The 26461-nt window shown below is 45.2% G+C and overlaps 1 protein-coding gene across 3 annotated transcripts in view; it reads left to right on the top strand.

Moving 5' to 3' along the window:
- LOC135902193 (uncharacterized) overlaps positions 1 to 26461 on the top strand; it is a 78964-nt gene that overhangs the window by 40177 nt on the left and 12326 nt on the right. The window contains exons 1-3 of one of the 3 annotated variants that reach the window (XM_065432165.1): positions 8996 to 9430; positions 24540 to 24623; positions 24829 to 24929. In XM_065432165.1, the coding sequence (XP_065288237.1) occupies positions 9428 to 9430; positions 24540 to 24623; positions 24829 to 24929 (188 nt within the window). In that variant the 5' untranslated portion in view covers positions 8996 to 9427. Of the gene's footprint in view, positions 1 to 8995; positions 9431 to 20580; positions 21120 to 24539; positions 24624 to 24828; positions 24930 to 26461 lie in introns of those variants that run through there. The other 2 variants (XM_065432163.1, XM_065432164.1) reach the window with 2 other exon arrangements.

Raw genomic sequence — 26461 nt, 5'->3', positions numbered from 1 at the left:
CGTGCTTCTAAAACGCTAAATTCTCGGTACAAATAAATACTTTAGTATTTTGATGACTGCTTTGATAGAGCTGTCGTGATTGAAATGCTACAGCATATGCCGGATCACGAGAGTAAAATAACCTCCTGCCTTCTACAACGCTGCGCGTCGTCTGCTTTTTAGCTTCATTGCCAGGGGCAAAAGTAAAAAGAGCAGGCCTGCATAGCGTTATCGCTGATTTACATTTACGCGGCACATTTACTACTCGTTTTCCGAGCTTAAAAGGAATGAGTTGCTGTTTAACAAGCATTTGAAAAAGCAATGCATTTATCGAAACCATTGCAAACCTGGGACGAGAAGACGATCGAGGCAGGAAAGGCACAAAATGATTCATTCATCGTTTTAAATAGATACTATTGGTTTTAAATAGCATAAGATTTTTTTTCACAAACTCACTTTCAAGAATGTGATAGGTCTTTCTTTCTGATGTTATTTTCTACTTCTTTTTTCTAATACAGTGACACACTACGCGAAAACACCCACCGCTAACAGTAGGCACCAGACTTTGGCAAACTTTCCTCGTCGTAGCTTCACTTTGGAGCAACACAAAACACCGTGGAACAAACACGCCGCGGGATCCTATATTCAGACGAAGCGTAGCGCAGCGTCAGTGATGCTTGCTGCAATCTTTCGTCGACGGATCACGGCTCAGAATAAATGCACGCGGCACAAATGGTGCATCGTAAGCTCGCAACAATATTTCCGATATGGTAGACCACCACAAACAGTTTGGTAATTCACTCTGACGAGGGGCAGACGCACACGACTGACGCGATTCGGCCCAGTTCGAAACTCGTGCGGCCATCTTCTCCACCGGGGGGGTCACCGGCCGTCCGGCTCATGACTTCAGTCTAGAGTGCGTGCCCATTGGTGGAGGCTCTTATGCATCCGCCTTGGAGGAGTGAACGCCTCTTTTTTATAAAGTTGTACCCGACTAAAGCAACGTCTAACCACCACACAGCGTTACTCCTGCATATTCATCTCGCTCCTTATTTACACTCTCCTTAGCCAACAAATTCAGCTTCGTAGATAACTGGCAGCATGCAACGATTATATGTCGATCTTTCTTCTTTTTTCTTCGGGGGGCATTCATAAGCCACTGCACACTATTGGGAAGCGTCTACAAAATGTATTAAAACATTATTTGTTATATCTTGCATATTTATTTTGTCACAAACTAGTGACATCTGTGACCAGCGTCTTCCCAGTCATTCCAGGAGCTGATTAGCAACCTTATATTGTTATTCTTTCATGAAGCTACTGGTTCTTGCTTTATTTATTAGTCATCCAAGATAGAATGTGTAAGTGCGACTGAATGACGACGTAGAAAGAAACAGATACACAGAGACAGCGCTTTTACTTCCACTTTTTTTTTCTACGGCCTCGTTCAGTTGCGCTTACATATTCTATTGTAGATTCACACCAACTAGCCCGTCAATGTGTTTTAGCCAAGTTGTTAGTCATATTCATTTTCGAGCCGGCTATTAACCCTGCCGTTTCAAGTCCTCAGTTATTTGTTTTATCTCTAAATCGTGCGTCACTGGCCGTTGAAAGCGGCATGTGAAAGCACAACACAATGCATGCAGCATCTAAAAGCAAGCCATAAATGTCATTAGAACATCAGCACAGAATTAAGGCGTCGTATACTGACGACTTCCTGCTTAGCATCACTACATGTAAACAAATATATTGGTAGCAAGAAAGCATAGGCCATGCAACGGCGCTATCCGACGTCCCCTAATGACCATCTTTGCTATCGACTTCGTGCTAGTAGTTAGAAATAGATTCAAAATCACACAAAACACTGTGACGTAACAAGAATTATGCATCCTTATCCATTTGCACATTAGGTAGTTCTCATATGCAACCACAGAATATGACACCACATCCCGGTTGTCGTATCATAGTTAATCAAATATTCAGCAGATGGAGATACCATAGACGTGAGGTCTCATGGAGATCTACTGCACATGAAAGTTTTACACCTCTATGAAATGTGTGTGTGCTAGCCGGAACCAATTTCATATGCCAGTGAAGTGCCCTGCAGTGTAACCACACAACCAATTCTGGAATTCACGCAATAAAGCCCTTAATATACTTTGATGTCCCACTCTAAACCCGGCAGCGTATGTTGAGACCACTCCTTGCACATTTGATACCAATATGGTATGCATGAAGATTCCAACGACGACGAAAGTTTCACTGCCACAGACCGCGTGACCAAGGTCTGAAATGCCGCAGTAAGGCGCATGCACTAACGAAGCATGTTTTCAATTTTCTCACGCAACATTGTATTGTTCTTGCCTTATATTATGGCGATCGGTCCTGCTTCAGAAGCATTATTAAATATTTTTACTAACGGAAATCACGGCCGGTGTGCTTTTCGCAGAGGTGTCGACCTTGGGCTCTGACGTCAGCACAAACACCCATATCGCGCATAAATAATTACTGGCTACAGAAGTGCACTATGCTCTAGATAGAAAGAAAAGCCGCCTAACAACTATGGTCCACTTCCGCAGTACTTGCTCTATTTACGCTAACCACCAACTCAATAACTATAATTCGCATCTTGCATGCAATATCTTTAATCCAACCCACCATGACGGGAAAAGCCAGAATGGAGGCTCTCCGAAAAACCTATGGCTGAAATCCGGACACACGTTATACACGATGTAGCGAAATATACAGGAACTCCAGCCCATGCGATCAGCGTGGTCGACAGCAAAGGTAAAGAGAGAACGGCAGCTAGCATCTTAGCAAGAGAAATAGATACGGCAGAAGAAAGAGTAAAAACCTCGGCCTACTCAACAACCTGCGGGGAGGGAGTAATAATACTCAGATTCACAAGCAGCTTGCCAGAATTTTCAGACAGGAAGAATCTCCAGGCAAGCCCTGCCAGTCCTCATGCTAACGGCAAAGAAGAACCTACGAGAAATACACGTCGTTTGGACTCCGGGGCCCGAGTCCCTGCTGGGAAATGAGGCAGCCGACGCCCTCGCCCGAGCTCACGTTCACCGGGCTTTACCACAGGACGCGCCAAGGACAACGGATGAAGTCCAGCAAAAGTACAGCTACATTCTACAGAAGAACTTACTCGCCACCTCACCCCAGTCTAACTAGGGAAAAGGCAGTTGACCTCAGAAAATTACAAACCAACAGCTACGTCCACGGTATCACATTGCACCGAATCTCACCTACTCAGAGTTCATACTGTCATGTCTTCTAAACACCTACTGTCATGTCTCAGACACCCTGTGCCATATGGTACGGGAATGTGTCAGAAAAAAATGGCACCGTAGAGACCAAAACACCAACCGAAGAGCAGTGGGAGGTCAAGCTATCAGCTCAGGACCCGAAGATACAGCGCAGCCTCATCGAACAGGTATCGTAGATTGTCATCGCCCGTGGCTACCTGGATTAAGGAGGCCACCCACCTAGAGCGCAGACTCACTTGCTCAGAATAAAAGTTTACTCTCTCTCTCTCTCTCTCTCTCTCTCTCTCTCTCTCTCTCTCTCTTTCATCTTCCACGCTCCCGCCTTTCACCGTAGTCGGCTTATTGCCTGTGCCACGTACAGCGCATTCCATGGCTAAAAAACAAGTAGCCAAATTGGCACGAAGCCCTACATACACAAGCAAATTTCCTGTGCGCTGTTCCGCTCCCGCGCATGCGCGTGCCCCCGTGTTTCCCTTATTGCTCAAAGGAGCAAACATTTCGCAAACGAACTTTCTCATACTGCTATCTTTCTTGCGCATGCTGAAGTAAAGTGGCCACTCCTCCGCTGAGCAGTTTGCTGCCACAGATACCTAATGAGCATGCAAGACATAAAAGCACCGAGCTCGCTTTTTCGTGTAGTCTTCTTCGTGTAGTCGCTATCGGGCTTACGACGAGCAATTCCCGCAACAAGTGCCACTATCTTCCCGCATGTCTTATCACGACCATATTCATCACAACGCGAAAAGTGGCGTAGTACGCCGCACAATACAGAATGACGACGACGCGTAACTCGCCGTTAGGGCTCGCACGTCGCCGTTAGGGCTCGTACACGATACCTGTCAGGTGACTCTCGTAAAGCATCACGCAAACATTGGAGCGTCTGATTTATAGCTGCACAAATAGCATTATCCTTCAGCCTTCGCAACCTTGGTTTTGCGGAATTGGGCGGAAATACCGTGACCAGATAGCAAATTATATCAACATCCTCGGTAAACATGATGTAACGACGCAGTACGGAACAGTGAAAAAGAGTACATATGAATGTTGGCATATTGTGCGCTGTTTCACGTCTTTTCCACATCAACTCGCCAAAGGCACTCTATTCCGCCATCATCCGTTAACGGTGTTTCAAAGACATACGTTCTTGACGTAATAGTTCTGCGGAAACCCGCAAGATGGAGGGAAGTTTCCTTTGAGCAATTGCTCAAAGGAAACTTCCTTTGAGATATTGGGTGGATATCTCATTTTCCCTTTATTAATTACATACGTTCCTATACACGCCCGTACGATAACCGAGGATTATGAAGAGACAAAAGACAAGCCCGGTTTTCATTATTTGCCAATCAAAGACTAACTGTTTAGAATGATTCATGTTATCAATGTAATGCGGTGGTTTCTGGTTACATTCTACCTTTTGATTTTCTTTACGCCTTCGAAAGCTAAAGTGCGCAGAAGGCTCATCGCAAGAAAACTAGTGAATTCAATCACTGTTCCGGTGTTATAAGCATGAATTCCGCAAGTTCTATGCAGCACACGGAGGGACAGAAATGCGTTTCAGCTTTTGCTGGTCCAATCCTGTTGATCCAAAGCAGGCTGACAAAGCTAATGACAAAGCTAGATTACTTGGGAGAATACTGATGAAATGAGCAAATCGAGCTGGTAGAGGACAATGTTATGAAGACTAGAAACATGGTGTTAATGGAACTCCGCGAAGCACAGGAAGAGAGGCAGATTTGGTGCGCTTCAATTCATGGAGTCACGGAAAATCGGACTTGACCAATGGGCTCGGCGTGAAAGCCTCTGGACTGCGAAAGGCACACATGTGGTGGAACGATAAAGCATGAAGGAGGAAATGTAGTTACAAACAATTTTCTCACTAACTTCAACTATAGTGCTTTCCGTCGACGACAAGAACAGATATCTTTAGTAATCTACTAAACCAAGAAATATCGATATTTTGCGGTTCTGGAATAGCGAATTTACAGCGTTTACCAAAAGTTTACCAAAAGCGGATGGCGTCGGCACAAAGGGGGCCGACGCCACCTTCGTATTCCTGAAGCAGAGACACTTCTAATGTCCCGGACTGTAACCCTGACCAGGCCGAGTTATTTCTGGTTCACTAAAAACCGAGAACTGCGCGGTAATTGCAAATTCCACTAGATGACTTCTGTAAACTTTTCGACGTGGAAAAAGACCCGATTCTGCGAAAGAAGAACCACATCTGAGACCTCACAAAATCAGTCAACACCGCGATTTGGATGCTGTATAAGTTGAACACAAGAACTTCGATTTTCAGTTCAGACCGCCTCTATTATAAATCATGGTGCTTGAAAGTATTATACAGGAGGTGGACCAAAGAGGAAGCCTCGGTGCAAAGCTGACTGATTTACTCGTTTCTTTTTTTTACCCACCCTCGTTCTCATTCGCAGAGTACCCAGTATGTTTCTTCAAATATTAGAAAGAAGTGTTTGCTAAAAGCGGAAAGTGAAATACCTAGAGTTACTGTATGTGCTGCAGAAATACCCTGTTGCAGACACCATCGCTGTCGATAAGCATCTGCAGTGTCAATTTGCAAAACACTGGATCTCCCTAGTCAACGTGGCTAAACATAGCTTGCGATTGTGAGAAACGTTTGCTGCGGTGACAGATGAGCTGCGAGTTCGCTCGCACCACAAATCCTGTCGATGGATGGATGGATGTTATGAGCGTCCCCTTTGGAACAAGGCGGTGGATTGTGCCAACAAGCTCTTGCTATTATACTGCCCAATGTCCTACCTGGGTTTTAAAAAAAAACACAATAAATACCCATAACCAAATGTTCTGACCGTCTCGCAGGTCAATACCTCCGAACGTGTACTCACAGCTTTCTCATCTTCGGCACGGTAACTCAGCCGAACACTTTCCCTTTTCAGTTTTAGGGAGGTTTGACTGTCGCCACGAAGTTTTCCAAAGCTGGGTACATTGTCACGCTCTCGTCTGTGCTCATGCAGGGGAGCGATGGGAAGAATGGGCGCCCAGCAGAGGCGTAACCAGGGGGGGGGGGGGGGGGGGGGGGCTGTAGGCTTACGGGGCTTCAGCCTAACCCCCCCCCCCCCAAAATTTTTTCGTGCTGTCGTGCGCCGTTGACCAAAACAACCACCGGTGCCGGAAATCATGCTGGATTTTGTCTAGAATGTCCTTTTCACGTTTGAAAAAACATTTCAGCGCGAACATTACGAAATCGGGCTGGATTTTGCGGCAACGCCCATGCACTGGGAGTCACATACCTTAACACAAGGAGCCCCATCCGAGCACGAAGTTTCAAGGGCGTTTTGATGTCGAGCGGGCTCTTTGCGGCATCTCGCGAAGGCCGCGGAATCTACGGAGCGCATGAATTTCAATTCTGAAATTTTATGGGTATAAAGTTTTCATAAACTTCTGATGCGAAACATGCATTGACATTTCCAAAGTCGTGCTTTAGATTTTCAAATCCGGAACTGTGAATCTGTGAACCTGTTGTTGCGCAAGATGTTTATTTGTCTTGTTTGACGCATTATATACAGTGACTAATTCTTAGATAAGTAGATTTATTGGAGACTTATACGTATATTTAAATATCTTGTTGCGAGGTTTTGTATATACGGGCAGTGAACTTTATTTCCAATGACACCTTTTTTTGCCCTTTATCAAGCTGTATCTTCGCATTTGTATATTCCATTGTATCTTCGCATATCTAATACACGAGGGCGAGTCAAATGAAAGTGAGCCAACCCACCCTGCGCAGTAATGGTTCGATTCATTATCTGCGAGGCATGCACGTGGCACAGAGGCATCTCTTATTTACAAAAGTGACACGCAGGTGGAAGGATCAAATTTCTTTAATGCTCTCGTACGCTGGTTTGAACTTGGTGTCGTGGCAGAATGGACACTCCTAAAGTTTAACAGCGTGGTGTTGTGAGGTTTTTTACAGCTGAAGATGTTTTCCAAAAAGAAATGAGTCGCCGTATGGCTGCCATGTACGTTCAACATTGCATTTCGTTGGCCACTGTGAAGCGTTGGGAAAAAACGGTTCGAAGGACGTGAACGTTGCAAAGACGATCCAAGACCGGGCCAGAGTCACCGTGCAATCACCCCAACACAATTGCAAAGGCTGATTAGACAAGAACGGAGGATAAGCATCGATGAATTGGCAGAGCGTGTGAAACATGAGTCATGGTTCGGGTCACACTATAATCCGTGAATATCTCGGTTATCGGCCCTTGTGTGCGCAATTGATGCCCAAGATTTTGAACCACCGCCAGAAGACGGAGAGGTTCGGCGCTACCTTGACTGATCTAATCCAGTATCACAATGAGGGTGACGACATTTTGTCTGCAGTTGTGAGCGGGGACGAATCATTGTGCCACTACTACGAACCTGAAATACGACGGCAAAGCTTGCAGTAGAAACATCTGAATTCCCCACCCCTAAGAAAAGCAAAGGCCGTCATTTCCACCGGAAAGGTGTTGTTGACTTTTTTTTTCCGTTATCAGCGGCCATTATTGATCGAATTTGCTCAACCTGGAGAGACTATCTATCGTTTCTGATATTGTAAAACAGCGAATCGGCTGCGTGTCCCAATCAAGAACAAACGGCGTGGAAAATTGAGGAATGGGGTCATCTTACTCCACGACAATGCCCGTACCCACGTCGCTGATGTGGTTAACACAAAATTGGCAAAGTTCAAGTGGGAAAGGCTGCAATATCTGCCATCCAGCCCAGACCTGTCGCCTTGTGACTTCCCCTTTTTGGAGCATTTGAAAAAAATACAGCTCAAGGGAACCAGATTCGTGTCGGACAATGACGTGAAAGAGTCAGTTAGAGACTTTTTGAAGCAGCAGCCCAAGAATTTTTATGAAACGGGAATCACGCGATACGTTAGTCAGTGCGACAAATGTCTAAATGCTCATGGATACTAGTTTAAAATTTAAATCACCGTAGCATATCTTGCAGAACTCCTGCTTTTTATATGTGCTCTCTGTTGCGACTATAATTTCGGTGCAATTATTCACAATACACGACCGATGACAGCTGCTCCTGCGCAGTACATTCTGACAAAGGACAGCGTCATCAAGATTTCCTCTGGTCGTTGCATATGCACAAAAATGTAAACAAGGTTCTTGAATGACAGAGAGAGGTGCAAATGAGAGAAAGGCAGGGAGGTTAACAAAGTTTCATTAAAATATTTGCCCCCAACTTGTTCATTTCATGGTCTTTACATTTCTCATATTAGCGGCATGCACTGCTTTGCTGATTTCAAACTGATATAGTTCTAAAGTTCGTGTGATATTTTCTTTACGTATTAACTAGACAGAAAACGTGGAAGCATTGATGTAAGGTATTTAGAGCACAATTTTTGCCACATATTACTTTATGAAAGAATACATATTTTACTTGTCTTGACGGTGCCTAGCGTTCACGAATTCGGTTGCAGCATCTTTTGCAATGGCAATGCAGCTATTATTAATGCGTTTGATCCCTCAACAAATTCTATAAGGAGGAGGCCGAGCAGCAAGGTGAGCCCCCCCCTCCCCCCCCACCCCCGAACGAAATTTCTGGCTACACCACTGGCGCCCAGGCGTGAAGATGCCAAGGCGTGGGTGTCGACAAAAGCGAAAATACTCCGAATAGCCAGTTTCCAGTGAACTTTGGCGGGCGCGCTCACCCTCTCCCAGTCATCATTGTCCGGCGGCTGGCTCTGCGCATTCCCTGGGACACACGTGCGCGTTAAGCCGGTCGAGCAAAGTGAGATCCAAAGGCACGCGCGCGCACTGCTGCGCTGAGCGTACTACGCAAGCGGTCGCGCGCAGCTGGCGGGAAGCGCGCGCGTCAGTTGGAGAGAGCACCCCAACAAAGACACGTCGCGGGGAAACCCCGCGTTTGCAATCGACATAGTAGCCCCCGGATTGAAACGCCGCGTTCACGAGCGAGTGCGGCCGCTGGTTTTCGCTCTTCGCGGGTCCCGTCTTTTCCGAACTACTCAAGTGCACAGCTGCTGCTGTCGTCGTTCTTCGTCTTATCTCGGGCGCCCTCCGACAAGCATAAAAGACGGCAAGCCAAGGCCGCGTGCTGTGTGAGTTACGGCCGTTCTGCTTAAGTGTTCGCAGCTGCTCGACACCTTCGTTCTGGCTGGGAACGAGCGAAACGTCAACGACATGGTAAGTAGATTTATAGAACGCCGCTGTTACCGCTCTCTTCTTACATTTTAACATAAGTTCGTCGTGTATAAACACCGCATCTCGTCAGGCATTATATCTTACTCCCGGCCGTGCAGACCTTCAGCCATGGGATTTCCTTCGCCTGCGTTCGCACGTGAACTCGTATTTTCGTTTCGTGAAGTATAAATTTTCAAGGGCGTTTTCTAGCGCCAGCTAATTAGCGATGTGTAAAGCCTGAAGTTGTATTACTGACGTGAAATTTTACGGCTCATTTACGCATTCTTAAATTCAAATAGTTAATGAAAAGTGCACTAACGTGGCACTTTGTAGTGGAACTTTCTGCGCTGTTCGTACTGTACCACAGGCTCTGGCAAGCGTGCATACGCCTGCAACGTTCTGAGCGAGACGTCGCGTGTCACGTGATTGATTCCTGCCACCGCGCAACGGGTTTGAAGCCTGACTGACACGTCGCCAACAGTTCCCATCGTAGATGCGAGTAGCGTCTTCGCCGACCCACTAGATGCGAAAGCAGCTGTTAACAGAGGAGGCGCTCTGTTTTAAGTCTCCACGCCTCCTCCCTTGTTGACTCCGCATCATTTCTGCTTAGCATGCGCACCGTTTCTCTTTAACGCGGAATATTATTCCAAACAATACGCGTGGCACTTAAACACGTACAAGAGGACGGTTTCAGTGAAGAGCATCATCAGGACGTCAATCAAACGCATCAACGCCCAACTTGGGCAGCTATACACATATTGGCAGGCAGTGGATTATCCCTCCAAGCGTTCTCTTGTTCCCGGGACGGCGAGGGACCACAAAAAGAGTAGTTTGCTTAAAGTAAAACTACCGCGGGCACAAAGGCTTTGCCCGCATGCAGCTATTATTGCAAGCGCAGAGATAAGTTAAGTGGAGCCTCAAAGAGGCTTGCGTACGACACCGACTGGGCACCGGGTAGAACTTCCGCCATGAAAAAAAAAATGCATGCTCGGGAGAGCAAAGGGGGCGTGTTAGTGGGGTGGCAACGCACCTGTCCTGGGAAAGGTCGACACAGTGCGGACTAGGCGACTTTCTACTTGCCGTCTACGGTGACTCAGTTGGTCGGCGTTATCGGATAAACGCCACGTATTGTCTTTTCTTTTTCTTTATTTTAGTTCATCTTTCGCTACATCGATGTAGCTCCTGCAACTTTCGAGTCGAAATTCTAGCGCATCTATCGCTTGTCTCATGCGGCCGCAAAGGAAAAGACCAGTTTAAGATTTTCCCCACTTTATGCGACGGACGCACCATGCAGTTAACGAAATTTGCTCAAACATTTGCTCAAGATGTGCCGGCAGTAAAACGACGCCAGAATATGCTAGAACTTTTCAAGAGGCAGCAAGGGGAAAAACAGTTGGAACTGTATTCATACCACAAAAGCCACTCTTGCCGCTAGAAGAGGCTTTGCACAGCCAGAAAACACAAATGTCTGGCAGCGACGCCGCCTTGAATTTTTCGCGCCAGCAAGCCGTGACGTCACTGATTTTGAAGGCGTTTGCTCGCGCCTAATGAACTTTTTATCCGTAAAGATCGACTGCATTGTACTGTAAAAGAGCCAAATACTTGGCAAGCTTCAAGAACTTTTGTTCCGCCACAGCGACCTAAGTACGAGAAAATCAGTTGAAATCCTTGACGTCACACTTACGTAACGACGGAAGGGTATCAGCGCAAAATTTAACTTTAATCTTCATTTTTCTCTTATGATATCGTGTCTATTACTGAAAATAAGGTGTTTTGAAAGAATTATCATTTTCAACTTTTTTATTCTTCCTCTTTAGTTCGGCTGTTGAGCCAAAATAAAGCTCCATTTATCATCTTTCTCATTTTAATAATTGCTATGCTGCTGATAAAGCTGGCTCGAATAGTTAAATTATTTATACAGTTAGTTCTCCGATTGCGATGTTCATTACTCGAGCCTCTAGCTACAGCTGCATCCGAAGTTCCCTTTCGCAATTACAAGCCATATCAGCAGTCATGACTATTGAAACTGTCAGAACCGCTCTATAAATGTGTAATCAAATAAACCTTCCATATTGCGTCAAAGGAATGTCGTGCACATGTTAGTCTCGAATGCTCGGGCACTCTTTCGTTCAGTGGACAAAGGCCTTTCTTGTGAATTATAGATCACTTAATTTCAGGAAGTGCCAAGAACAGATGCCCAGCATTCACACTACAAATGGACTTTTTATGAGAGGCCGCCCTTCGTTATCTCTTTTTTTTTTGTTCAAAAGCTCTATTTCATTTGTCTGCCAACTTCACAAGCCTGCGCGGTCACTAAAAGAAACGTTTACAAAAGAACAAACCCTCTGCAGAGTGGCTTGATAGGCTTCAAGCATGCGCAGTTACCCAATGCATTGGAACACTCTGTCACTACGTTTTTATCTCAGCGCCGACGCGTCGTTCTCATTTCCCCGTGTTCTGCCTAGTTTTATATCTGTGCTAAGCCTTCATATCACATGCACCCCTCTTAAGATCGATAATGCTTTATTTTTAAGCTTAGTAAATCTGGCACTGTAGTTTAAGGAATCACCGTTGAGAAGCACTGCTGTCATGCCTCTTTGGGGTAAATCAACTTCCCCGTTGTTAACCCTTTAATGACGAGACATATAAATACCGAGAAAACATGTTTATTGTTCTATCTAAATATGCAAAACACGTCAAGAGTAAGCATAATCAACAAAAAGAAAAAATATTTTGCAGAAATTTTTCAGCAATAGAGGGAAAACCCCAGGCAGGAAACTGGAAGTGGGCTTCACCCCATTGAAGCCACCTAGCTTTATTTTCCATTTGTATAGACAGCTCTTATCATATGTGAACCAGAGGTGCCCATTTCATTTGCTTTACATCAGATGTGCGACACCAATGCAGCTGCATACGTTGCATTGGCCTGTCTCCTCTGAACTTGCTTGCACAAGACAGTGAGTCACGTGCCAAACTTCTTCTTCCTCGTCCAGTGTTCCTGCTCTAAACTAACAAATTGACAACCAACAACGCTTGCTGCTTGTCATTCAGTGTTGGCCGAAGACATTTAGCTAGAAACTTCGTACTCGATACTTAAACTCGACAAGAAAAAAATTCTTTTTTGGTGTGTTGCCTGTAGGCAACACTCGTCAATAAAGGGTTAAGAGTAACACCTTATGTTTGAAGAAACGGAGCTTTGATGGAATGTGTTCAGTCACTTAGAAGTATGAACTAATACTGCCTTCGTTTTGATGCCGATCGTTGTCTCTAGTTAACGAACTCTTGGCCTACTTGTTCTATAGCTGTGTAGATGTCATGCGCTCGTCAGCACCTGAACGCCTTACATCGGCCTTCATTATGAAAGCCGCATCTTTGCGCCTTCAACTAAAATCGGGAGGAAGAACTTAGAGCTGACGCTAAGATGTACTCCGTTTGTTTTAGCACTCATGAAATTTGTTTCGGTGCCACTGAGAAATAACAAAACTGCATCAGCGCATGTGACGTACGTAACTGCAGAGAATAAAATAAATTTCGCAAGGATTACGGCAGGAAAAAACTACATTTGTGTGCTATTGTCACCATGTTAAAGCCCTGTGCGGGTTCAGCAAACAATGGAGGCTCGCTTGACCCTTGTTATCTAAAGAGCTAATTGATATAACGGAAATCATGTGCTATTCTACGAACATAGACCAAGGCAATTCATTAGCATGTTATCCTTGCGCCGAAAGCATCTGCACGGGGTGTTCAGTTTTCAGTAACCATTGAGATAAGCAAATTAAGTGTACAAATAAACGACCTTTATAGCAAAAAAAAAAGGTTAACCATATTGCGCGCACGAAATACGAACACTCAGATTGAACAAACCAGGCGCTACGAGCACCAATTCGTTCAGTTGTCAGTTTTATAGCAAAAGAACAAAATTGGCTTCCGCATCCGTGAGTTAAAAAAAAAAAACGTATGTCTGCTCCTTATGGCAGCAAACTCAGAATCCTCATTTCGCCCTTTTCTTTGACTTTATATTTCATCCCCATAGCTCTGCCTTTTTATCGTATGTTTACTGTCTCAGCTTTTTTTCTATCATGAAAATAGAGTATTTACCAAGTTCTACGCTAAAAGCATGAGCTCATTTCTGTGCACACCGGCTCGGCATCTACTCAGTAGAGCACCGGATTTGAAACCACATATCCAATTCCTTGTTCGGCTAGCGTTGCCGAACTGTTCTACTCGAATAAGGCATTTGAATGGGAACGGCAACATTATCGCCATACCACTCCTGCAATACCAAAACAGCCAGTCTTGCAGTGAAGAGGCTTTCTAAGCAAGAAAATACAAAAAGAAAGTTTCCGCACCAGCAAGTAGTGACTTCATGGATTTTGACGGCGTATGCTCAGCAGGGCCTAGTTACTCTTTTATCGCCAAAGATGGGTGACACTGTATCCTACAAGGCCCAAAGACTGCATTTAGCAAGTTCCAAGAGATTTTACGGAGTTTTCACAACGAAATGCAAACACACACGAACACCAGCTCCTTTCGGCTACACGCCACTCAGCGTCATATTAATTTGTTACAACTCGAATCTCAGCAGTATGTGGACAGTTTGCGAGCACTCCCATCTGCAGCCGTGTCGGGCAGCTTTTTATCGCCGGAAACATGCAAAACCTCACTGTGTCTGACTTCCTTCGCGCGTTTCTAAATAAGAGCTCCACAACGATGTCATATCGCAACCTGCCAACCGCAGTTAAGTGGGCACTGGGGACTTCCAACTATAGGTCGTATAAAAGGAAGTGATAGGGCGTAGGAAATGCAGCGACGCCGCCAACTCGGTGGGATCAGCGCCGAGTATTGCACGTCGGAAATGGCAACGGGGCAACTCGCGCTCTTCACGCAGCCGTGTCGCTCGGGTGACAGCATTCGCAAAGGCACCGGCCAAGAAGGCACGGTTTTATCGTCCTACGCATCCTGGTCGTCGCTTCGAACAAGACCACGGGTAACCGGTTTCGTATAACATTCTGGCTCTAGGGATGTTGGGATCGTTGTTTTAACAGGATTTCAAAAGAATACCTACAGGCACTGTACATCTGTATGATGTTAGCTGTCCATGCATACAAGGTTCCTGATGCATTTCTACGGCTTATGGAGTTAAGATTATCGATAGCTAATATCTACGCTGATTAGAGCGCGGCTTGGGGTTCATAACGTCTTTTACGACTGTGCCACTGGTTGCTATCTGGTGTTTCGTGGTGTCGACCGTATTTATTTCAATGTAATGACAGCATTAAAATCATTCAAATTACCGCTCACCATGCTTCTTGAAGACCAGTAAATTATCGAAAGTGAACAGATAGATTATAGAATACATGCTCGAGTAAATAAACGAAATATTGAGAAGATTGAGAAAGTTAGCTGTGCTTGGCAAAGAAAGGATGTATAAAAAAGCAGGGAGGTTAACCAGATGTAGCTCTGACTACCCTGTACGGTGAAAAGGGTTAAGGGAAAAGAAAGATGAGCAGAAATGGGTAAACCCCCTACGCCATCCAGTGGCTGCAGCCTATTAGGTAGGCCTGTGGAACATTGGCAGCGCAGATTTTGCCTTCTAAGTGGCGTTACTTTGGTATCACTGGAACGTTGTTCTAATAGTGGACGATTTGAGTTTGACAACCTGTTTATTTCATGCAGACTGCTCAAGTGCTTTCAAATGAACGCCCGCAGTAGAATCACATGCTTAATAGCCGCTGCGTAGATATGTATGCACTTCTAGCAAATTATGGTTCGCAAGAGCCTGCTTGCGGAACTTTCTGAGTGGAACATTAAAATTGGATCACGAATGTACTAGTGCGTAAATACAAGAATATAATTCGCAAAGTAATGAAGAAGTAGCCATTACGTGCATACTAGGGCAAAAATAAAATCTTACAGAAATATATATTCCACTTGCTACGCTGTCGACAGTTTCCCGACGCGTTTTCGACATGGTAAACTACAGGAGATTTTTCGCAATATGCTGTAGGAGCCTAAATAACTTGCGGATAACATTCGGAAGACTTTCGCACTTGCGAATTTTCATGAAAAGCTGTATGTGTAATAACGATCACGTTTCCAAACGGTAGTGAAAGAGTTGTCATGGCATAGTCGCTGCTTCCATTCAAAGTTGCTAACAAGGCATGTGTGCTGGCGAGCTAATTGGAGAGCTTTATTTAGAATACCGCAGTCGAATTACGTGCTACAACCGAAGGTTGGGAATTTACAGGTGTGTATTGGCGATATTGAAATACGAGCATAGGAATTAAGCCACTTTCGCTTGCGCGATATCATTATCTGCTGCTTCCTTCATCGGCTGGAGCGCGGTACGTCGATGCCAAAGTTCACAGGCAATCTGTGGCTCACGAGCTCTGACGAAATCTAGCGCCACCAAGATAAGCTGAAAAATAGAACGTCGTGACTTCATACGCATGGAACCCGGGAGTGGAAAGCCACAAACTAAACTGAAATTGGCATATTCCAGAAATTTCTGCCGACAGCCGCGTTTCACCACTACCTGTTTGACACTCTACAGACCTTAAGGAACTCGCAAAACAAAACTATTGTGGGCTTTGTTAAGGAACTGTAGCAATACAACTTGCAATGAAATTGTAGCCATTTATATATCTAAGGTCGCTCAGCGCGCTAGCATATTCTATTCGGAATAACCTATCAGGTGAGTTACATGGGCTAATTTTACTGTAATGGGTACTGTAATTTTACTGTAAAGTCCTGACCAGCAGGGCATTGAACAGATAAGTGAAGTGAAATTTATGTTCGATTACCCTTGCATTAATGTGTCAGGACGTTGTTGAATGAGAAAGAGTAGATCGAAGTACAGGGGCCTTTCTCATGTCGCATGGTTAAAATGAGGTTGCCTACGAGTACCACTAGTGTCCTGTAAAATCAATTTGACTCCTAAAGTTAGATAGCCTGATGCTAATAATCGGATGAGCGCCTTTATGAAAAGTAAGCAGGCTTTGTGCCCCATCTGGTGGTAGCTGCCAGCCTGCTTCTCGCTTGCCCTTTCCCCTTTCCTGCCTAATGTATGTATGTTTTCAAAACATAAGGAAATAACCGCGGGCTCTTGTTGCACGTAAAAGGAAAGTAGAGTTACGGAGAGGAGGAATGGTTTGATAAGGTTTTTACAGGCACATTTTTTGCGTTGGCAATTGATAAGGCGAATGGCAGCCTACTTCAGCTGCCCGATTAGGGTGTTGCCATTTGCCCTTCCATGCAGATACCAGACCTCTTTCAGCTATTATGCAACTTTTTTTCTCGATCTTTCTATGTCTCTTCTTCTGCATTTTTTTCTTGAATTCCAGACATGTAATTTAAGTACTATTGTGCTTTCTGCTATTACATCGGCCATATGGCTGAGGAAATTGGGAAAGAAAGCCCAGGTCTGACAGTTTACATTCCCTAAAATAAATCAACAGTAGCAAAAAAGCTCCCTAAATAATTAATAATAGATCTCAATTCATTGCCCCAAGCAACATTTAACAAATATTGTGCAAGCCTCAGAATATTTCGAAGATGTCCTAGCGAAAAAAAAAGCCTAACAGGCGGTGGAAAACAATTGAATCAATGTATCATATCGCTGAATGATCTGCTCTGTGTTTGATCTCGCAAACCCGTCCAGTGGACTCGAGAGGCCACCAAGTGCATGTGCTTTCCGTGGATAAGCGATCAGGCTGATCCACACTATCAGTTTGCGATGCGGCCCAAGTACACGTTCCCAAGGGCAGTGCTCCCTGCCTCAGTGGGAGCAGCAAAGTTAGGTTGCGGTCAAGCAAATTTGCGCACATAAGCCTCACTGCTGTCAAGAGAAATATGCCCTATAATTTCCTACAGAAAAGACGCAATAAAATTGCATATAAAACCAGTATTTATACGGTGTTAGGTAGGGTAGCTGAGGGGCGTACAAAGCGCTAGGCTGGGACAATACATTTCATGAAATTCACCATATGCTACACCAGGGCAGCGCAAAAGACTTTTTTTCCCTCTTGCTAAAAGAATAATTTCCCTGTCAAACAAAGTGGAATGTTGGGCACTTACGCGAAAAAGCAAAGTGTCCTTTGTAAAAACCTGAATTGCTTTCCCACATGAGCATGCAGGTCGAATTTCCTCACATGGATTATCTGTATTACGTAAGCAGAGCACACAATGATACATAATGCAGCGCGTTAGTTAACGTGTAGAAAGCTTGTAATACTCAATTACTGGGTACTGGCACGATCGCAATGTTGTTTCATCATTGGGGGAGAAAAGACAACGCTTCGCTCGAATAGGTTTCATGGCTTCTGAGTTAGTGATGTGGCCTCAGGTAAAAATGCGTGGCATTTTTTTTAACCCTTTGTGATGTTTCCGCCACATAGGCAAATCGATGAATGACACCGGACGACAGGGAGCTAAAACCGATATAACCAGCTGCGCGAAATAGTGAGCTTCCTGTCGGTGCTTGTCGGAATCCCCGTTGCGTGTAGCTTCGTACCATGTTGAGGCCTCGTTCTTTTTTTATATATAATCTTACAACCTGAGCGTGTCTATTGAAGCGCAGTATAGCCCGAGCAGGACACCAGCGAACAGAAGCTCGTGATTTCAGCACTGACACATGGTAGCTGCGCTTCATAATGAAGTTCGGAATTGTACACCAGGCTTATAGATACCCTACTGATAGCCATGAGATATTATTTTCAGATAGCAGTGGAAAAAAGAGTTGGAAAAAGGAGGTGGGGGTAGCGCAAAGTGATCCGCTTTGGAAAGTTCGACAGGAGCAAACGAAACTGTTCGATTGTTTCTGATACCTTCTGGACAGCGGCTGTAATATAGCCTTTAAAACATTTCTTTCCCGATTTACATATTTCCCGATTTAGTTTTCTTGAAAAATGAACTAATTCTATGGCTAAGTTTTATTTCCATCAGTTTTACAATTGGAGTGAAGAGAGAGTACCGGGAATTTGGGGTGGTTCAGCAAATGTCTGTCCCGAAGGACCCCATCGACGTCGTCATGCGGGGAAGCGCTATACCTCAGGAGTTTAAGTTCACTGAAAAAGCAGGCAAGTGCGCTGTACGTTCGCTAAAGCATATGCTCTGTTCGGCAATCACGTGTTTCTTAGCAAGAAGCCGCTTTCACATCAATGATCCTCTCCCGCATTCGTGTTCTTTCCATATCTACTGAGTTCGCAAGTTGTCGGTCTGCTCTTTCCTGGACTATACTTTTATATTCCGATTCTCGTTAATGTCCAATTATAACTTCAACTAAATTAGGCGTTTTTGCAAAGAAACACCTTTACCAGTGCTCCATGTACCTTATGTCTACATTGTATTTCGATTTATCAACCTTAAAAAGCACACAAGATCAAACAATACTAATACATGCTAACGTTTTCGTCATTCAGCTAGTTTCACGCATCGGTAAGACATCTTGGCATTCCACTAAATTTCCTGTTTGGTCAAGAAGCTAGCGCGCAGCTCAGATTTCAAGCTTTAGAAGAAATCAAATTGCGAGGTTTAACGACCGAAAGGGACACTGGCTATGAGACGCTGTATAGTGTGGGGCTCTGGATTCATTTCGACTATCTAGGGTTCCTTTATAGGCACCTAAATTTAAGCACGCTTTCCACTCTACATAACTGGTGTTTGCATACATCAAGACAGTGCGTGCACTACTAAAACAAACTACTGACCCAGTGCGCCTGTCGGAAGTCTTGTGAAGGGAAACTAGTGAAATAGTTAATTAAATGCATTATAGATAAATGCGATGCTTATATTGGGGTTTTGTATTAAAGCTAGGGAAACTAAATTAGCAGCGCAGAAAAGACGAGGACCTAAAAAATGAAGTCACTTAAGTATCCTAACGTGATTTGAATGCGCAAGCATTTCTCTCATTAATTGGTTACTTCCCTAACACGTGACGTCATACGTTGTCACGCGTGCCCTTCGCCACTCTACCTTAATCCTCCTCGATTTAATTTGCACCAAGACGCGGATGACGTCCCTGATGATGATCTTTATTACCACTCGTTGGGGAAAACACCGGCTTTTCTGCCTCACGGAAAACACAATGTTTCCATATTAATAAACGTAAAACAGACGCCACGACCGCTTTTTAAAGCGAACGAAACCTTCACTTTAAGAAAGAACATCTGCACTTAACTGGAAGCAGTGAATGGAGCATTGACAAAGACTTTAACACAAGCTTGCGCCTTCTTTCCGCCAACGCCGCTATCCCAAATCGATGCTGTTCCATTTGCCTCCCAAGTGCTGACACACTGCCCGGTCACGCAATACCGCAAATATACGCGTAAGGCAAGACCATCAAGCACGCGTGAATCGAAAATTCAACAAGCACTTCTTATTTGTTCGTTTGATCTTTCGTTTGTCGAAGTCGGGCCGCTTCTGGCATTTATAGTCCACGGCCCTGCGGCTTGACTCCATGGTAAAACAGATTCTGTCTTCATATAACGCAGTTATGCGAGCTATAATGTACTCTTGAATCCGTTCACTTTATTTGGTTCCATGCTCGCAGTAAGGTAACTATTGTGAACTGCGCACATAAAGGAACCGCACTGATTCTTCAGGCGTCCTTTCTATTTTTGTAATTACGCCTGCAGCTTCTTTCCAACTCAAGATGAAAGAGCAGTCAACCCATCCTTCTCCATGCGTGAATGAATTGCTTTGGGAAAAACCAAAAGTTAGACCTAACGCAGGCACGACATAATTTAGTCCGTTGGTCCTTGAACGCATCTAACACTCTGGAGTGTTAAGTGCGCCATCTGTTCAGCCATGGAAGCAAAAAGAATGAGATCTGGACTTTCAAGCCATCTACCACGCGCGGAAAAGCCCGCATCTCTCAGCCTCGCAGAAGCTCTGAGCATTCGGGCTCGTGACGTCCTCCCAAAACAATGGGCCGTGCCGCCTTGCGATTATCGCTTCTCGATTACAGCCCTTCCCCTCTCGCACGGTGCCTCCTCCGCCCTTCCACGTGCTGACTAGATAAGGTTTCGACCTCCCGAGTTTCGCTCTCCGTGAACTGCGACTTCTTTGTTCTCCTCATCCTCTGCTACCCCTCTCCCCATTCCACGGACTCTCGATTGGCGTAAAAGGCGGACGGCTGCCGTACAAAACCTACAGGACGTTGGATCGTCGGGCAGGGAGCGCATCTCCCGCCTGGAAAGAAGGTCGGCTCTTCCACTTAGAAGATCGCATTTGTGCCGCCTTCCGGGAAGACGTTGTCGAGTCTGCACCTTGGTTGAATTTCCAAGCTTTCGTGTCAAGTTCGCAGTTTTTATATATAAGAACAGCTGCTTACGAAGAAGCGTGCCTAAGGTGTTAGGTCTGCGGCAGCAAGACTCGCATGTCGGAAGCCTTAAACAGCCCTGAAGACCGTGGACGTCAAGCTTGTAAAGGACAAACATTTAATTTCCTTTAAGAACCCTTTTTTGCGAAGATGCGCTTCCCAACACCTTCCAACATGTGCGAAGTATCGACAACCGCAACGATTCAACGCCGCAAGGGCATCCTCAAGGCAGCACGCCATTCGTCGAGCGACTTCAGCGATGACAGCAGCAGCAACAGTATCACTCTTAGCATCAGCGACGATGCCAGCATCTCGTCCAGAATCGGGAGCGAGGCGAGCGACTCGTCCAGCGTCATACTTTACGACGGACAGGTAGGAGGACAAGGGGATAATGTGGCGTTGGTTCTGTTTCGACACGCTGAAGGGAATCTTTGGACTGCCTATCGTTCTGTAACGGGAAAAGCTTCGCCGGAACGTCATGGTTTCCTTCGTAGCATTGCATTAGCACCTGTAGTCGCAGCGCCCACGAATTCTTTCGCCTTTCACCTTGTTTCTGTGCACGCAGCTCGGCTAATGCAGTCTAGCCCGAGTATATTTAGTAAATTGGTAGAACTGCTAAGGAAAGCTAACAGATTATGGGTAGACTTTGCTTTTTTAGAGAAAGAGGCAATGTAGAGATGCGCGAGCAGTTTTAGCGTCAGTTTTCTATCCTACTTACGGGCCGGAACACCGAGGCTGCTATTCGCTCTGCTCTAGTGGTCGCCAGTAAGTATCATAAGACACCAACATGTTTTCTAATATTTTGCGTACACTAGATCCACCTCAAGCAACGCATTTACTGTGCGACCATTGGGAGCTGGTACCTCCAAGTGACGCTGGCTGCTTCTTTTCACGTAAAATTGTTACATACTGTGGGATACAAGATGCTATTGCGTCTTGTCGGCCGAGGAAGTTCATTAGCCATTGCGATGCCGGAAAGCCTGGCCTACTGAAGCTCAGTTGGAGTTGATTTCTGAAGACCGAATGAGCAGTTGTTCTGCCATGCAGTTTAGTTTCCAGGCTATCGGCTACCGTTTGACGCTGACTCTCGCGCCGAGAAAACCCGATCGTATCCGGGGGTCACGAGCGCACACCCTCTCACATTCTCTCCGTGTGCGGTGAAACGTCAAGCGAACTGGGTCGCGAACTAGAGCTAGATCGAGTTGCCGTGCGTGTAATTGATCTCAAGCGCACTCCAGGGCAATCCGAAACTCTTGCTTGCTCCTTCTTGGAACCCGTCAGCCCTCTGAGGAATCGTCGTTAGCAGTTTCACTGTTTTGCCTGACCTTAGTGATATGTTCATGTCACGCTACTCGCTTTGGCAACTTTGGAAATAGGTGTAACCTTAATTTATATCGCACCTCCCAATTGGCCCACCTAATGGTGCTCATGTTAAATGTGTGACTCAGATCCTATGCACATGTAGCTGCTGCCCGAAATATTGAGCATTCAGTACCCTCCTCTCCTTCATATTGTGATGTGGGGCCTTCCACTGTTTTACACAGCACATAAAATTAGTGGTCTGTGGACAATTGCAAATGCGTGAAGAGCCAGCGCTATCACTCTTCACTGTCACCAGCCCGTACTTGCAAGTCCACAGTATAACATCAGTTGTGCGAACGCCTCCGGATGTGGGCTGTTACGCAGCATTATGTTCTTCCATCTCATTTGCGAACAAGCTGGTAACACTCGCCGGCGGCATAACGCACAAATACACGGGAAAAATATATATCTTTTTCCAGCGCGATTCAGAGAAATCCTGAAGACCAGTATATAATCGTTGTCAGGCGTGTGTCCGTGCAATGACAAGTGTCAAGGAGGGATGGGCTTTCCCTTCGAAGTGTCCGTCCCCATAGCTCCCAGCAGGCACGTCTCAGTATGCGCGTTATGAGAGCGCTGATAATGCTTTATATACACTCGATATGATACCCGCGCTGTTTGCTGAGGAGCTCTCACATCTTGCCACGCAACCACGCCGCATTCTATTTTTTCGTGTTTTTTGTGCTTGATAACACCTTATGCACACACGGAAGGCGAAGGCAAGCCATCATTTTCTTGTTTTTGTTCTTGTGAAGCCCTCGTTAAGCTGTCAGATATGAAATAGGAACCTTAAACCTCTTAAACCTTAAAGTTTACTCCCAAGTGATACGAATATTTTTAAAAACTTTACGAACTATGTCATTTCTGGCCGGTCATCACCCCATGATAAACATAGTACTAAGATTTAGTGTTAAGACCTGCGTTTCCATGCGTGTCTTACTCGAGCATTCGTTTTGTAGCTCAGACATTTATTCTATTTAACATTATGTAGTAGCATGACCTCAACTGACCGGCTCTACGATGTGTGCTTGAGTTGACCCACGTTCAAAATCAACCTGGCCCACTCCCAAATTGACTTGGCCCACTAAAAAAAGTGAGATGGCCCAATTCGAGCATGTGACCAAGTGAAAAGCATCGCGCGGAAAAGTCGTACTGCTTTCGCATACAATTCACGTAAGGAGACTTAAGTGCATCTAACTTTTTCCTAGAGTTACTTTATAGGGAGTTTATACAGTAACCCTACTTAATCCTTGCGCGAAGCGGGGAGAGAAGCGGGATGGGCAACAATATCTCTTAAATGAAGCTGACACTGCAGTCGACCCATGAAATTATTCGAACGACGTACGCCTAATTTGCTTACACTTGTCACTTTTGCCAAGGAATTTCTTTGTCAATCTAAACGTTCTATACTGCTGCCTCCAGATAGTGTTGAAACAGTGATATAGGCCTGCAGTCACTTTAAATCGGCACAGAAGAGTCGGTACGTGTGCGAGCTCAGTTTAGAGTGAGCACGATCATCTAGTAGCGAGAAAACAAATGTGCAGAATCCACGTTGATTTTTCAATGTTTTATAAAAGAATGACAAAAGACATGCTCCCATATATATGTGCGTTCAAAGCTTAGAACTTGATTGTAATCTTTGGGTGTCGTCTTCCTGGGAGTACATGTAGAGTACATACACACAAAAAAACTCCCGTATGTGTATTTGGGTGCCTCACCCAGTCCTCGTCTTTTGTGCATCCCTGCACAGTACATTTATGGCTTCCTTTATCATGTATTACCTTTTGCAAGTTCGAGTAAAAATATTTCCAAAACTACTGTCAGGCGGCGTTCCGGGCAGTGGTAATATATAGCATCGTGTTGGTAGATATATAGACGATAGTACTCGAGAAATGAGACAAGGATAAAGTCACGGTGGTTAATCAGAACTGCGTTTTCCACCCCCACACTAGAGGACTGAGAAGGTACCGAAAAACAAGTAGAAATGGCAGAAAGTAAATGACTGCACGCAAACGGGTGAGCATCCGCTAAGCAATCATAAACGCAGGTATACAGTCCATTTCTCTTTCAGAATTGTGCCACTTCAACGAAACTTTTCTAAGGTATTTCACACCCTAGGAGTATGTCGTATAAGCGGCTTTGACTTGAGCAGTCTTTTGACCTCAAAGAAAAAAAAACGCAGCAGTGCCAGACGAGACACTGTTTTCAGAAAGTTGTGTAAGTGTTCGTTTCACATAGTGAATGAACAAATAACGTTAAATATGTTCGCGTCTAGATAGAAACACGTCTGGTCGGTGAAGCTATCAACCTTTTTCATCGTTAGTTCCGCTTCTGTTGTCTCGTTCTTTTGTACGTGATGTGACAACGAATCTCATGGGTTACATTGAACTCCTAATTCAATATTATTATCTTTTTGTTTTGTTTTCTCACCAGACTTTTCTGGATGTGAACGTGAGGAACCCGATCGTCCACCAAGTAAAAGGAGATGTTCACACGTCATATGACATTTCCATTGAGGTAAGCAGTCAAAGCAACTTTGTCAACCTGGAATGAAGTGACCCTTCATCGAGTCATTGCAAAAGCAATGGTTTAACTGATGCTACCAGTGAACCAATATACGGGTGGCAACATCAATCCGACACTCGTGTTTTCTGATGTTATTGCATGGTAATCAGGCAGTGATTGCAAGACTTGCAATGACTGCAATCTGTCGCTCTTGCAGACGAACAACAGCAGCTTCACAATGCCCCGGTCGACGGTCCGCAGGAGGTATTCCGAGTTCGTTTACCTAAAGAGCCTTCTCAAGGAACTGCAGCCTTCTTTGTAAGTTTGAAAGTTGTATTCAATGCTAACTCACCAGAACGCTCACTTTGAGCTTCCTAGATTTATTTATTTCACCAAAAAGCATGCTGCCTGTGCAATTGAAATTTCGTGTCTTGTGCAGCTCAATACAACTTTTTCTTTTTTTCTTTTCTTTTTTTCTACCTGGGCTTATTGTTCATCGCAGATTGGTGGCTTATCGCCTCTACACAAAAGCGTCGGTTAACTTGCGACAGTGAGTCACGTTGTTTCGAAGCGTTGTTGCAAAGCGTGCTCTGCAAACAATATTTCGATTTAAAGTTGCCAGCGTTGCAAAAAAAGCTAAGGATAAGTTCTAAAACGGCTGCAGCGTAGCGATACTTGTCGTTCAATAGAGGTGACAAATGATAAGGAGAGAACTTCTTTCTTAGAATTCAAACATCTGATTTCGGCGAGACAGACAATCGTTCGGATAAGCCGCATAGCTCCCAGTCACGCGCGACAAGGATTTCATACAGACCTTGCGATCGGGCTTTGTTGCCTTATCTGAACCGCAGGTGGTCAATAGAGATAATGTGCGCGGTCTGACGTGCAGGTCACCGTGCCAATGTCATCAAAGAGTGCGGTGGCACATAGATCAAAGTGCACCTGCCGTAGATCGTCATATGAGAGCTGATTGGGGTTCCATTGGGCCTTGTATGAAGACCACATGACGTCAGCCGAATGTGATATCACTCCGTCTACACGTACTTGCGTTGGTCGAGTGGCCACTTCTCCGCATTGCGTCAGTGCTCTGCCTCCAAAGTGGGGGAGTAGAAACACAATACGATTCGGAAGAGCGGATTAGGAAGAGAGTTCTTTCCGTTGCATGCACTGTTCTGCGCGCTGTAGTGTTCTGCGTGCCTTCAGAAGCTGCTGACTTCATCACTGTTTCCTGCCTGAGACTGTCAGGATTGGGGGCTCAATCCCTTCGTCCGTGGTCCTTTGCCAAGATTGGAGTACGGCATGAATTCGAAGGTAGCTGGCCCATGCCGTCGTCCAACTTATTTACGCTGAGATCGTTGATGAAGTGAAGAACTGCTTCTCATCGAGAACGAGGAAAAAGGGGTTTATTTACAGAAATTAACTCAGTCTAACATGACTGCTTGAGAAAAATAGTATTAGTCCAACAGGACTGCATGAGAGAAGTGAACCAGTCTAACAGGACTGCTCAAGAGAAGTGTGTCCAACAATCGCACAACCACAGTTTTTATACACTCGATCCGCTGGTCCTACGACGCGGCGGCTGTTCGTTTACACATCACCAACTCGCAGCTGCTCTGAAGACCAGTTTACAGACACAAAGGCACACACATTCCGAAGCCCAAGCGACGGCGTTGAAGGTGGTGCCGTTCCGGAAAATCGACGCCGCTCGGGGGACGCTCGTTGTTTGGCAACATGCGGAACCGTGAGAGCGCAAAATTGAGACGTTCCCGCGGTAGCTTCTTCAGGCGTGTCAAATCAGCGCCGCGTTGAGGAACTCTGGAATCATTGTCCACACACCAAACTCGTCTTGT

The sequence above is a fragment of the Dermacentor albipictus genome, chromosome 4 (assembly GCF_038994185.2).
Source record: "Dermacentor albipictus isolate Rhodes 1998 colony chromosome 4, USDA_Dalb.pri_finalv2, whole genome shotgun sequence".
NCBI lineage: Eukaryota > Metazoa > Arthropoda > Arachnida > Ixodida > Ixodidae > Dermacentor > Dermacentor albipictus.
Note: the sequence above shows the minus strand (reverse complement) of the source record. Positions and strands in the feature narration are given on the sequence as shown.